The 14753-nt window shown below is 43.8% G+C and overlaps 1 protein-coding gene and 1 long non-coding RNA gene across 2 annotated transcripts; both read right to left on the bottom strand.

The window, feature by feature from the left end:
- Positions 1-9183: 9183 nt before the first annotated feature.
- LOC103180928 lies at positions 9184-11641 on the bottom strand. Its single transcript, XR_006084948.1, has 3 exons — positions 11609-11641; positions 10001-10064; positions 9184-9310 (listed from the first exon to the last, which is right to left on the bottom strand). It is a non-coding gene; the product is annotated as an uncharacterized LOC103180928 (long non-coding RNA).
- A 155-nt stretch (positions 11642-11796) lies between these two features.
- LOC121848035 (adhesion G-protein coupled receptor F1-like) lies at positions 11797-12880 on the bottom strand. The gene has a single exon (XM_042333470.1). The coding sequence runs from the start codon at positions 12827-12829 to the stop codon at positions 11885-11887; it is 945 nt and encodes a 314-aa protein (XP_042189404.1). The 5' UTR covers positions 12830-12880; the 3' UTR covers positions 11797-11884.
- Between the last annotated feature and the right edge of the window lie 1873 nt (positions 12881-14753).

Below are 14753 nucleotides of genomic sequence, written 5' to 3'. Positions count from 1 at the left end.
CCCACATTCGGTCCCTGACCAGGACCACCTTCTTCCACCTCCATTGCCCGCCTCCGACTGTACCTTACCCCAAATGCAGCCAAAACCCTCGTGCGTGTGTTTGTCACCTCCGGCCTGGATTACTCTAACGCACTCCTCGCCGGTCTCCCCAGCTCCACTATTCAAAAGATCCAGCTCATTCAGAACTCTGCCGCCCACATACTGACCCGGATCAAACTCCGTACCCACATCTCACCAGCTCTGGCCGGGCTCCATTGGCTCCCCATCACCGAATGGATCAATTTCAAGATCCTCATACGCGTGTTCAAACCCCTTCACTTTCTCTCACCTCCCTACCTCTCTGACTTCCTCACTCCCCACTCCACCACCCGGCACCTCCACTCGACTGGCACCGGCCTCCTGCTCGTCCCTTGCACCTCTACCCCAACATCGGAGGTCACGCTTTCAGCCACTACACCCCGAAACTCTCCTTCAATCTCTCTGCCTTGCCCCCTCTCTCCCCTTTTTCAAGTCCCCCCTGAAAACTCTCCTCTTCGACCGTGTTTACAGCCACCTCCCCACGGCTCGGAGTCAGGTTCTGCCACTGTTAAGCGCTCTGAGATGCTACCCTGCGTGGAGGGCACTATATTAGTGCAAGTTGTTGTTGTTGTAGTGTGGGTGAGTATGTGGTAGTGGAGATCTGGATTAAGTGGATTTTGATCAAAAGGAAAAATAAACTACAGTTCTGCTACAGAGAGCAGGAGAAAGTTTGAGAGACTAATGAAAGGAAGGCTGTTAAAGGGCTCCATTATAAAGAAATAAAAGCCTGCAGACTCTATTATCAAAGTTAAACTATAATACCTGTAAACCGATCAAGGCCAAAGAGATGATGCCAAGGAATCAGAGAGAGAACAAATACCAGCTTGTTAACCATACAAGTCAATGTGAGAGACAAGATGAGGGACTTCTAACAAAGGTTGTATTGCACTACTCTTGCCTTTTTAAGTTAATGCACAAATCCATCAGAATGGCCTTTTATTTAATTATCTGGAGACTTGAACTTTACAACTAAAATTCCTTGGCTGTTCTGACAATACTCAGCCCAGCTAGTTGCTGTGACACCACATGAATAACCATGTCATTATCTGTCAATTGCAACTGTCTACCTAAATCTGGAATGAATAAAATTAACTTAGTTCAGCAGATTAATTGTGTCTGGTTAAGTCATTGATTCTTCTTGGTCAAACAAGGGATAAACCTGCCTTGGCAGTCTCAGAAAGATCTTAACATAACATAACACGTAGGAGCAGGAGTAGGCCATTTGGCCCTTCGAGCCTGCCCCGCCATTCAATCATGGCTGATCTTCTAATCTAACTCCAGCTAATAACCTAACCCTGCCTTATCCTCATATTCCTTAATCCCTTTTGCAATAAGAAATATATCTATCTCAGTCTTGAATATGTTCAAGGACTGAGCGTCAATATCCCTTTGGGGTAGCGAGTTCCATACACTCACCACCCTTTGAGTGAAGAAGTTCTTCCTCAACTCAGTGCGAAAGGGTTGGCCTCTGATTTTAAGGTTGTGACCCCTGGTTTTAGTTTCTCCAACCAGGGGAAACAATCTCCCACTATCTACTCTACTCTTTGATCAGGTAAGCAAGTCAGTTTCAGCCTGACATACCGTGCTAAATGGGCAAGGTCTGGAATTAATAATAATTGTAATCCTTGCATTAGATATAGCATCTTATCATGTTATCGGGATGACTCAAAGGGCTTCACAGGATATACTATAAAGTGGATTGACTGTATATTTTGTGGACGAAAAACATGGCAAATTAACCACAAAAGAGGGTGAGCTTAGTTTGTACAAGTGAATTTTAATTGATTAATGAAACATTAAATATGAATTTAATTATATATAAGGCCGTTAGGAGACACCTTGAGCCTCAATAAATTAATATTGAATATAAAAGACCTCGAAAGGCGTTGTGGTGAGCAAGGATTTTTGCTGCTCCTCAGAAGATTCTGGAAACCAAATATTCAACAAGCAAAATAGGTTACAAGTCTGTTTGGAGACTTCTTGTAACACCTTACAATAATATTATTAATAATAATATAATTAATAGGATTAGTTTTAGAATAATATTGATATGATTAGTAATATATTTATTAGAATTATATTAATGATATCGATATTATTAAAATAATATAATAATTATCATCATTATCATTTATTACAATAATCAACTTGCCTCAAGGGAAAGTTGAATGCTGTCAATCCAGGTGTATAATACTAAAAATAATAATTTGATAGACATTTGACGAAGCACTCTCCACATCAGGAGATCGTCTCAACCCGCTTCGCAGGATTATCTATGTACTTTGTAGGCAAGTGAACAGCCAATTTGTGCACAGCATTGTCCCACAAACTGCTATGAGGTGAATGAACAATTTTATCCGGGAAACGACTGGCTAGGACACCAGAAGAAACTCTGGAATACCCAAAGCACGATTCCCACAAGTGTCATTGATGAGGTTTGAAAGGAAGAGACCAGTTCCCAAGAGAGGTGCAGTGCCACCTCGTGGTCTTTATTGGTGTAATTTTTCACAAGTAATATTTTAATACACCACAAACTTTACTCTGAATGCTGATACAGTGTGATCCAACTCTATTACATGTCAGAAGTACCTTGACAAATTAGTTGACCCTAGACTATGTATAAATGACAGACCATTGGTTTAATACCGTATATACAGTTGAAGTATTTATGATGCTGGCTGAAGCATATCTGTAGGTTGAAAACCATAGAGGTTTGAACAGCAGAGATAAGCTAATCTTGTCCTTCAACACTGCCCATTTCTGATTACGGCTGTTTCATTTTTATTTAGGTAAAGAGTATATTTTTGAAGCCTCTGATGATCATTTTATTACCAACCTGAATACTCCAATATAATTATAAATCTTTAATTTAAAAGGATTAAAGAAACACTTATTATGCAGTGCCTTGGGACATCCTTCCGATGTGGAAGGCGCTATACAAATGTAATTTTGTTGTTTAATGCATTATGGAGCAGTAAGTAGGGACATGGTTGCTAGTTGATTGGTGGATTGCTTTTCCGGGGTAATAATTTCTTCAAACTAAAATAAAAAATAATAATAATTTGGTCACCCAACAAAAATGCATCCTTCGGATCAGACATTAAACCAAGGTCTTATCTGCCCTTGCAGGTGGATGTTAAGGCACTCGAAAAGAGAAGGGAGTTTTTCCCGGTGTCCTTGCTTTTGTCCGGTCAATCCATTTTACAGTATATCCTGTGAAGTGCTTTGAACCATCTCTTGTAGCTCAGTGGTTAGAGCGCTTGTCTCCCAAGCGAGAGACTCGGGTTTGATTCCCGGGCAGGGTGAAATGTTGGGTAAGTTTCCCTACTCCACCCTCCTCTGTTTACCGAGCAGTAAGTCCAACAACGAAAACAACAACAAAGTTACATTTACAGAGCGCCTTTCATGTCATGCTTAACTAATCTTTTAGAGTTTTTGAAGATGTATCTAGCAGGTTAGATAGGGGGGAACCAGTAGATGTAGTATATTTAGATTTTATAAAGGCATTTGACAAAGTGCTACACAAAAGGCTATTGCACAAGGTTAAGGCCCATGGGATTAATGGGAACATATTAGCATGGATTGAAGAGTGGCTAACGGGTAAAAAACAGAGAGTAGGGATAAACGGGTCATTCTCGAATTGGCAGGATGTGACTAGTGGAGTGCCACAAGGATCAGTGCTTGGGCCTCAGCTACTTACAATTTACATCAATGATCTAGACGAGGACATTGAATGTAACGTACTTAAATTCGCGGATGACACTAAACTAGGTGGGAGAGTAAGCTCTGAGGATGATGTAAAAAGATTGCAACGGGATATAGATAGGTTAGGGGAGTCGGTGAGTAAGTGGCAGATGGAATTTAATGTGGGGAAGTGTGAAGTTATAGGTAGAAAAAATAGAAAAACAGATTATTTTCTAGAGGGGGAGAGATTAGATAGTGTTAGTGTGCAGAGGGATTTGGGTGTTCTTGTACACCAGTCTCAAAAAGTTAGTTTGCAGGTGCAGCAAGCAACTAAGAAGGCGAACGGCATGTTAGCGTTCATTGCAAAAGGTTTAGAGTACAAGAGTAGGGAAGTCTTGCTGCAACTGTGTAGGGCCTTGGTGAGACTGCACCTGGAGTATTGTGTGCAGTTTTGGTCTCCTTATTTAAAAAAGGACATACTTGCCCTAGAGGGGGTGCAGCGTAGATTCACTCGGTTAGTTCCTGGGATGAGGGGACTGACCTATGAAGATAGGCTGAATAAACTAGGGCTATATTCTCTAGAGTACAGAAGAATTAGGGGAGATTTTATTGAAACATATAAAATTCTTAAAGGGCTGATAAAGTAGACACTGAGGGTCTGTTTCCCCTGGTAGGAGAATCTATAACCAGGGTCACAGTCTTAAAATTAAGGGTCAGCTTTTTAGAACAGAGTTGAGGAAACATTTCTTCACTCAGAAAGTAGTGAATTTATGGAATTCACTACCCCAGAAGGCTGTAGATGCTCAGTCCTTGAACATCTTCAAGGCTGAGACTGATAGATTTTTAAAAAAACAGAAGGATTAGGGGATATGGGGATAGGGCAGGTAATTAGAGTTAGGTCTGAAGATCAGTCATGATCTTATCGAATGGCGGGGCAGGCTCGAGGGGCCGAATGGCCTACTCCTGCTCCTAATTCTTATGTTCTTATGTCAGGAGGACGTCCCAAAGCCATGAACTGTCAGGTGTCGGGGTCCGAGCATGGGGGAGGGGTAGTGTAGGTGTTAGGGAAGGCAGAGAGATGGGAGGGAGACCAAAGGCACGGTTGATGAGAAAGGTCTTGAGACCGACCTTGAAGGATGCGAGGGAGGAAACGAGTCGAAGGGACTGTGGGATGGAGTTCCAGAGGGTGGGGGCAGAGAGGCTGAAAGCCTGGCCACCGATGGTAGAGCGGGTTGGGCGGGAGACATGGAGCAGGCCGGAGCCTGATGAACGGAGAGAGCGGGCAGGCTCATAGGAGTCAGCAGGTCAGAGAGGTAGGATGGGGCAAGGCCATGGATGGCCTTAAAGTTGAAGACGAGGATCTTGAACTCGATCCTCTGGGGGATGGGGAGCCAGTGGAGTCAGGTGAGGGTGGGAGTGATGGGGTCACGGAGCCTGTTGCGTGAGAGTACACGAGCTGCAGAGTTTTGGATGATCTGCAGCTTGTGAAGGGAAGAGTTGGGAAGGCCGATGAGGAGGGAGTTCCCGTAATCAAGCCTTGAGGTGACGAATGCATGGGTGAGGGTTTCGGCAGCCTGAGGGGTGAGGCAGTGGCGGAGTCTGGCAATATTGCGGAGGTGGTGGTAGGCAGTGCCAGTCATGGCTCGGATGTGGGGGAGAAAGGACAGTTCAGGGTTAAACAAGATACCCAGGTTCCTGACTGGCTTAGTGAGGTTGAGTTTGCAGCCATGGAGGCTGATGCTGCCAGTGCTTGAGGTGCGGAGGCGTTGGGGCGAGCCAATCAGGAGGGCCTCGGTCTTGCTGACGTTGAGTTGGAGAAAGTTGTCCCTCATCCAGGACTTGATGTCGGACAGGCAGTCGGGCAGGACGCCAGTAGTCCTGGAGTTCAGGGTGGAAGCACAGAGGTAGAGTTGGGTGTCATCCGCATACATGTGGAAATTTACCCCATGTCTACGGATGACATCACCAAGGGGGAGCATGTATAGGATGAAGAGGAGGGGACTGAGGACAAAGCCCTGAGAAACACTGCACGAGATAGTGCGGGGTCTGGAGGAGAAGCCGTTTGCCGCGACGTGTGTGAAAGTTAGGACCTGAACCAGTCAAGGACAGAGCCTTGAAGGTTGAGGTGGGAGGAGAGGCAGTGAAGGAGGATTGAGTGGTCCACAGTGTCAAAGGCGGTGGAGAGGTCAAGGAGGACGAGGAAGCAGAGGGAGCCCTGGTCACACATGGTCAGGATGGCATTTGTGACCTTGACCAGAGCAGTTTCTGTGCTGTAGGCAGCACGGAAACCTGACTGGAGGGTCTCATGGAGGGAGCGAGAGGAGAGGAAAGAGCGAAGCTGGGAGGCGATGGCTCTCTCAAGGACCTTGAATAGAAAGGGTAGATTTGAGATGGGCAAGTAGCTAGATAGCTGTGACGGGTCAAGGGACGGTTTCTTCAGGGTGGGGGTGATGGTGGCTGTTTTGAGTGGGGAAGGAACAGTGCCAGATGACAGGGAGAGATTAATGATGTCTGCGAGTAGTGGGGCAAGGAGGTGGAGCTAAGATTTAAGGAGAGGGGTAAGGATGGTGTCGAGGGAGCAGGTGGTGGATTTCATGGAGGTTACCGTGTTGAAGACAGAGGAGGGGGTGACAGGTTCAAAGGTGTGGAAGGAGGTATGGGTAATTGTCGGATGGGTAATTGTGTGGGGTGGGGGTAGGGAGGGGTTGGAAGTTGGGAGGGCAGTAGCAGCTGAGTGGATTCCCTCAATTTTGGACTCGAGGAAGTCCAGCATTTTCTCACAGTGAGAGTCAGAGGAAAGTATCTGCGAGGCGTGGCGGGGAGGGCGGAGGAGACGGTTGGTCGTGTAGAACAGGAACCTGGGATTGCCTTTCACATCCAGGATTAACCTGGAATAGAAGGCTGATTTGGCTGAGCCGAGAGCGGACCGGTAGTTCTTGATGAGGTCCAGCCAGATGTAGCAGTGGACCATTAGGCCGGATTTGAGCCAAGTGCTTTCGACAGACCGCACCTGGCCCTTAAGCAAGCGGAGGTGGCTGGTGAACCAGAGTGAGGATCGGGAATAGGTGGCAGTTCGGGAGGTGAAGGGGGCAAGGACGTCGAGTGTGGTGGAGAGGGTGCTGTGGAGAAAAGTGAGTGCAGTGAGTGGGTTGTTGCGAGAGGTGGGCCAGAGGGGGAGGAGATCAGAGGACTCCAGGGCAGCGGAGAGGGATTACGGGGAGATCTTCTTCCACGGGTGGTAGAAGATGGTGGTAGGTTTGGGGGCAGTGGGGCGAAAGATATGGGAGTTGAGGGAGATGAAATGGTAGTCAGAGATGGCCTTGTCAGTGATGGTGACATAATAATAATAATAATAATAATAATCCTTGCATTTGATATAGCGCTTTTCACGTCGGGAGGACGTCCCAAAGCGCTTCACAGAACACACTGTAAAGTGAATTGACTGTATATTTGTGGGCGAACGCGGCAGCCAATTGCGCACAGCAATGTCCCACAAACAGTCGTAGATTGAAAATGACCAATTTATTATTGTTTTGTTTTGGAGGGATTATTATTAGGCGTGTGGAGTAAGGAAACTTGCCCAAGGTTTCGCCCTCTGCCTGGAATTGAACTCAGGTCTCTCGCTTGCAAAGTGAGTGCTCTAACCACTGAGCTACAGGACTCCACATCCGAGATGCTGAGGCCCCGGGTGATCACCAGGTCGAGCGGGTGACTGTGGATGTGGGTAGCAGAGTGGATGTGGAGGGAGAGGTTGAGAGAGGAGAGGAGAGAGGAAAAGTCTGAGGAGATGGAACAGGAGAGTGAAGTAGAGGTTGATATCGCCTACGATGATGGCGGTCGGAGCAGAGGGAAGCAAAGAGGGTGGAGATGTCAGAGATGAAGGTGGGAGAGGATTTGGGGTAAAGTAAGAAAATTTTCAGAGGGAGGTGGGAGGGATGGCAGAGGGTGAGGTGTTCGAAGGAGGGGAATGAGCTGGTGGAGTAGGGGTATAGGGCAAGTGACACCCTAGATATGAGGGCCACATCACCATGACAACGGTTGGTGCGTAGGGCATGGTGGTAGGTGTAGCCAGGTGGTGTGGCCTCAGTGAGGGGAAAGGTGTCACTTGGGGTGATCCAGGTTTCTGTGAGGGCCATAATGTCAATGTTCTCATCAAGGATGAGTTCATTAATGGCCAGGGTCTTGTTGGAGATGGAGTGGACATTTTGAAGTCCAATGCGGACAATTGGCAGGGGGATGTGTGGGATGGGAGGGGGTAGAGGAATGGTTGAGAGGGAGGGTGGGGATGCAGATGAGGGAGAGGTTAGCCTCCAGGGTCAGGGTCCGGCGTGGCTTGCGGCAGAAGTAGGGAATGGGGCAGTCGGTCTTGCTGCTGCTGGACAGCCAGCGCCGAGTGCCACGATGAGCCTGGCAGAGGATTCCCAGGCTGGAGCAGAGTAACCAAGTAGGGACATGGTTGTTAGTCGATTGGTGGATTGCTTTTCCGGGGTAATAATTCCTTCAAACAAAAATAAAGAATAATAATAATTTGGTCACCCAATCTGAATAATAGGCAGCCTTGGTGCTAATAGTCTGTAGTAGATATTGAAAGGTACTCAAGATGATGTTTGTTGGAAGAACTGAGCAATGAATATATTTACTAGTAACCATTTTCAAAGTTTTATTTTACGTGCACAACATAAAAATAAATCACAAAATTATAAGCTATTACAGTGTGGTTTACAGTGTTATATATCACAAACCCAATTGCATTCTAAGCAGATTGTTGTACAATTGTTGTATAAATAGTACCAGACACACATTTTATACTGAATATATTTAAAACTTTATTCTCTAGACTACTTAAAGTCTTGATATTTTCATGCTTTTGATTTCTAAACTAAATTGAGTAGTTTTTAAAGAGAGATGTTCTATGATTTATCTACATATGAGCTGCAGAGTTCTGAATAATCTGCAGCTTGTGGAGAGGATAGTAGGGAAGTCCTGGTGAGGAGGGAATTAGCATAGTCAAGCCTGGACATGATGAAAGCGTAGATGAGGGACTCGGCAGCTCGAGGGGAGAGGTAGTGGAGGAGGCAAGCAATGTTGCGGCGGTGGGGTAAGGCAGAACAGATCATGGCACAGATGTGGGGTTTAAAGGACAGACGAGGGTCAAACAAGATTCTTGTACTGGCTCGTGATGTGTGAATCCATGAATGGTGATGCTGTCAGCGCCTGAGATGAGGAAGCACTGATGGGAGCCAATAAGCAGGGCCTCTGTCTTGTCAGCATTCAACTGGAGAAAGATGGCTCTTATCCAGGATTTAATATCTGACAGACAATTCATCAAGGCAGCAGTGGTCCTGGAGTAGAGGGTGATAGCAGGGAGATAGAGTTGGGTGTCATCTGCATATATTTTTTGGGGGGCTAACCAGGTGTCTGACACATGAGGAAACCCATCATCATGCTTAAGAGTATCCAAAACAAACATCGTTCCATGCACCTCTCCCACATATGGAAATTCCAACAAATGCAACAAATCCATCTTCCACTGAATATTGTCAATCACCTGAATAAATGCATTTAATTCTCTTAATATAGATGGGTACGGTATTATTAGCAAATTGATATTTTAAGATCCAACAACAACAACAGCAACAAGATTACATTTGTATAGCGCCTTTCACGTCGGGAGGATGTCCCAAGGCGCTGGACAGTGTACAGCATTTAGGCCGGAGCTGGGGTCGGGGGGGTGGGGGGGGTAGAAGGGAGGTGAGGGGGAAAGGGGTTGACCGATGGCATGGTGAAAGAGGAGGGTTTTGAGGCGGGACTTGAAGAAAGCTAAGGAGGGGGCGAGGCGGAGTGACTGGGGGATGGAATTCCAGAGGTTGGGGGCAGAGTGGCTGAAGGCTCTCCTGCCAATGTTGGGGCGGGTGGGTCGGGGGACGTGGAGCAGGCTGGAGCCGGCTGAGCGGAGGGAGCGGGGGGTTGGGAGGGGGTTAGGAAATCGCATAAGTATGGTGGGGCGAGGCCATGGAGGGCTTTGTACGTGAGGACCAGGATCTTGAACTGGATCCTGTGAAGGATAGGGAGCCAATGGAGTTGGATGAAAATGCAGGAGATGGGGTCACGCAGTTTGGTGCAGAAGAGGACACGGGCTGCAGAGTTCTGGATTATCTGCAGCCTGTGGAGGGAGGAGTTGGGAAGGCCGACAAGCAGGTTAAAAAGGGATTTATCCCATCCTAGAGTATTCACTTACCTTATTTACCCATTGAGTTTTCTTGAGATTTGGAATAGATTTGTTCCAACCTGGTTAGTGAGGTCTGAAAAAAATGTAAGTACATGTTAACATTACTTAAACATAGAAATCTATAGTGCAGGAGGAGGCTATCTGATTTATCAAGTCTGCACAGAGCGAGGAGATCAATTCAATCCCACTGCCCCACCTTATCCCAATACTATATTTGAAATACAACATAATGGGTTCATATTTTTCTGTTCATTAATTTCAGCAACAAGGTGCTTTTCACAAACTAGAAGTTGTGAAATGTGCTTTTCACAAACTAGAAGTTACTGTGCTAATTGTGCCTTCACAAGTTCACAAAATTGGTTCAAATGAAGAAGGATCTTCTTCAGATCTCTTCCTTCCAGAATGGAGTTTCTCCCAGGGTCCTGGTTAACATTCCCAAATAAAATTGGTCATTTGTTTCATGACCATTCGTGAGACATAGCTATGTGCAAATGGGCTGCTATGGTTGCCTACATTGCACAGTCACTCTACTTCATGGTAAATCCTATGAACTGCTTTAAGAAGTCCTCCCGATATGAAAGGTGGTGTACCAAATCCAATAAATTATTAAGGATTAGTATTTAGAACCATCCTACCATCTTCTCATTACATCAAGCTGCTTTTTAAAGTAATCCAATATCCTGGACTCAATGATCTGGTGTCTGTCCTCAAATTGCTCAAGTTACTCTAAACCTATGTCCTCTTGGCTCTATTCTCTTTGGGCATCCTAAAGGATTATTCTGAATTTACTTTTTCAATCCCATTTAAAATTGTATATAGAACATCTCTATAAAGTCTCCTATGAGATGTCTTCTCTCAAGATTGAAGAGCCATAGTTTGTCTAATGGTTGGTAAATAATAATCCTTGCATTTGATATAGCGCCTTATCACGTCTTCGAGACATCTCAAAACGCTTCACAGAATATACTGTAAAGTGAATTGACTGTATATTTTGTGGGCGAAACGTGGCAGCCAATTGCATACAGCAGCGCCCCACACACAGTCATGGATTGAGTGACCAATTTACCATTATTATTTATTTTTGAAGGAATTATTACCCTCGAAAAAGCGATCTGCCAATCGACTAACAATCAAGTTCCTACTCACTGCTCAGTAAACAGAGGCGTGAGGAGCAAGGAAACTTGTCTAAAGTTTCTCCCCGCCCAGGAATCAAATCCAGGTCCTATCCCTTGCAAGGTGAGTGCTCCATCCTCTGAGCTACAAGGCTCTAATGGTTTGTGATTGAAATGATGGCATTTGCTAACAAATTGGTAAGCATATAAACGGATGGAGGCCTTTTTTGGCCATTTGAATAATAGTTCATGAAGCATCACAATTCCACAATGAATGGTTTCAGCCTAGACTGTGAGCTCAAAGCCCCTGTGTGGGGCTTGAACCACAACCTTCTGACACATTCACTGTGGTGCCAGGCTCGCATTTCCTCTTTAACCGCTTTACATAAATTGTTGATGCATACAAATCTGCAGGGATCAAGGAATTTATTAAAATAGCCAAACAGTACTGCTCTTTTGCTAATCCAAGATCTAAATTGATTGAAAGTTCTGCAATGAGACTTACCGATGATTGAACATGCTTTCTTAAAGCGTCTCGAATCTAAGATGTGAAAAAGATTTGAATTAAAATGTCATATTCAATTAAAGAAATCAAAATTCTAAAACAAATTAAATTGATTTTGTAAGAAAAAAATGAAATTTCTTCACCTTTCTCTCTGAGAAACTTGTTATTAAAATAAAGAATCCCTTGAAAAAAATGAATACATTATGATTATTATTAATTTATACAAGTTATATAAGGCAATAGCGAAAACAATTCTTAAGATCAGAAACAATAGGTTTACTGTACCTGCAATGAGTTTAAGATAATAAACATATAGTGAACGACAGCAGATTTACTCATAATGATTTCAGCGAATCCAATAATCCAGGTCAGTCCAAAAATTGGAGTCAGCAGAAGGATGACTTTGAAGATTTTCATGATTGTTTCTTTGTCTTCTGATTTACCCCCATCTGAGACAGATGGTCTCATCAGTTTTACAATGACCAGAACCAGAATCATGATGTCGATGCTAATGATACATCCGACTGGTATAATAAATGTATAAAAGGCACTGAATTTGCCGATGGGCTCAGGGTTTAACCAACAATATTTCCCTTTATATTTGTCGCCAAACATTGCAAATGCACTAATCACGATTAGCAGTGGAATGAAATAACCAATGACAAACAAAATCAACATATAGATTGACTTCCTTATATGATGAAAAACAAAATTAAGATGGTAAAAAAGCATTGAGCTGTGACAAAACATCCAAAAGAACGTGGAAAGGAAAAAGAAATGTGTAAAACCGGTAACAATTTTACAGTAGTTTTTCTTTTCTTTAACATAAGAAACAGAACCTATTAGAAATGCACACTGACCAAGTAACAAAGAGATAGCAATGTTGACCAGCACAATATGTCGCAAATATCCAATGGTGGTTTTGACAACTGAATCCCACACCATTACTTCTATCATGAGATAAATCGCCAGTGATCCAATGGACATGCCTAGCCCTACGAAAGTTATTTCAGTAGAAAATGAGAAATCTGGTGCATTTGGTAACATAAGCACAGCAAAAGATGTCAAGTGTCCACATTGACATGTTATTTCATTCTCACTCCATCCAGTTGTACAACCTTTAGTTGACCAGCCACCTTTTTTATTGAAGAGGGCCTTATCCCAAAATACGCACTTTGCAGTATTGAAATCGCCATTTATCCTATTTGCACTGAAGTTCATGCTAACGTTATCTATTTTGGCTGAACTTTTACTCGTCAAGGTCACTGCTGTTGATTGAATAACACTGTTTATAAAGTATAGGTCTGTTTCTCCCGATTCAAGTCTCTTCGGTAAAAGGTGATGTAGCTCAGTATAAGCAATGGTTGATACTGTAAAATTTAGACCCTGAAAGTTCTCCAAAGTTTTTGGATTTATATATATTGTGGATGAAAAATTTCCTGAAAAATTCTGTGTATAGTTGCTGTTGATGTTGTTTCCATCAAACTCTTCTCCCTTCAGTTGAATGTTTGGTAACGTTATACTGATTGTTTTCTTACCAGGCTTTAATAACTGTCTGAAGTCTTCAACTGAATTCATTAATTGACTGGCATATGACAAACCTTTTTCATCATCATTAAAATTATTGTTTGCCTTTCCAGTTAGAATGCTTGTCACATTAAGGAAATCCTGCAAAAAAAAAGTATACACAAAATAAGAGTAATATAGACCAGTCTTTACCGCAGTAGAGGTAGATTGATAAATTAGAATGCGAAACAAAATGCAGTAGTTCTTAATGGTATCCTTAAGAGCTTGGCTCAGTTGGTAGTAATCTCACGTATGAATCAGAAGGTTGTGTGTTCAAGGCTCATATCAGCACTTGGAACCCATATAATCGAGGTAACACCAGATACGTGGGTGGTTAGGACTACAGGGGGCTCCAGCTCCTTACCTCCCAAATCTATCCACAGTTCACCTCTTTATGGGGAGCTGGGAGGGGAGAGCTCTGGGAGAGCCCTGAAGAGGACCACACCCAGTCCTTCGAGCAGCCCCAAACTGTAGCACCCCATGGGTCCAATCTTGCTTCTCTTTCAATTCGTCCATTGTGTTTGCCCATTTCCAGTCCGGCGGGCTGCTCGTTGGAGCGACCTCACCTCTGATTGGGCTGCTGGACCTGTCGGTCAAGCCAACAGCTTGTTTGTCTTAAATGGGGCACTTTAACTGAGTTACTGTCCCCCCACACCCCGCAAAGAATATTTTCAGTTGCTACCTATGGCTGACATTCTATTGCAGTGCTGGAGGTGTGCTATATTGTTGCAAGCGTTATCCTTTGGATGAGATGTTAAACTGTCTGCATGTTAACAATCCCATGGTGCTGTTCAAAAGGAGAAGTGAGGTTCACCCAGTGTGTTGGCCAAGTGTCCCCCAAACAAAATAGCTTATCAACCATAACAACTTGCATTTAGGAAATGCTAGACGATAAAAGACAGAGGTCCATCCAGTTCTCCTTCCACCACCCATCCTTCCAGTCGCATGCACGTGTCATGTCCTGAACTACTGATACACTGTATCCCAAAATATTATTTCCTAAAAGAAATCTATCTAATTTGCATTTGAAAGAATCAACACTTTCGGCTTTCACCATCTCCATAGAGAGCCTGCTCGGTAGATTTACCACTTGCTCATTGAAATTTTAAAAAAAAGAAATAAATATGAAAGGAACAAACAGAGTTAAAAAAAAAGAAATAAATATGAAAGGAACAAACAGAGGAGTCAATTAAATAGATAGCTCTTAAGGACAACTGGCATAGGAATGATTAAAAAATTCTATTGTACTATGAAATCCAATATTATGGTCTCTAAACATTTACCCACAACTGTGGACTAATTGTTATTTTAAACAGAAGTGTAACATTTGCCAATAAGGCCATCCTTTGACATGATTCCCATTTCCAAAAAGGTTTGGAAGTTTGGGATCATTGCATCTGCTATTTCTTCCCTGTCCCCTGTCAATATTTTAGGATACATAAAAAAAGCTCTTTTAAATTCTCCTCTGCTACTTTTACTTTTTAAGCGCTCTGAGATGCTACCCTGTGTGGAAAGCGTTATATAAGTGCAAGTTGTTTTTGTTCACAGTCTCACTCTCACCTTCCTTTGTAAAAGCCAA

Source organism: Callorhinchus milii, unplaced genomic scaffold (genome assembly GCF_018977255.1).
Source record: "Callorhinchus milii isolate IMCB2004 unplaced genomic scaffold, IMCB_Cmil_1.0 Scaffold3, whole genome shotgun sequence".
In the NCBI taxonomy this organism is placed as follows: Eukaryota; Metazoa; Chordata; class Chondrichthyes; order Chimaeriformes; family Callorhinchidae; genus Callorhinchus; species Callorhinchus milii.
The sequence above is the reverse complement of the archived record's forward strand: the minus strand, read 5'-3'. Positions and strand labels throughout refer to the sequence as shown.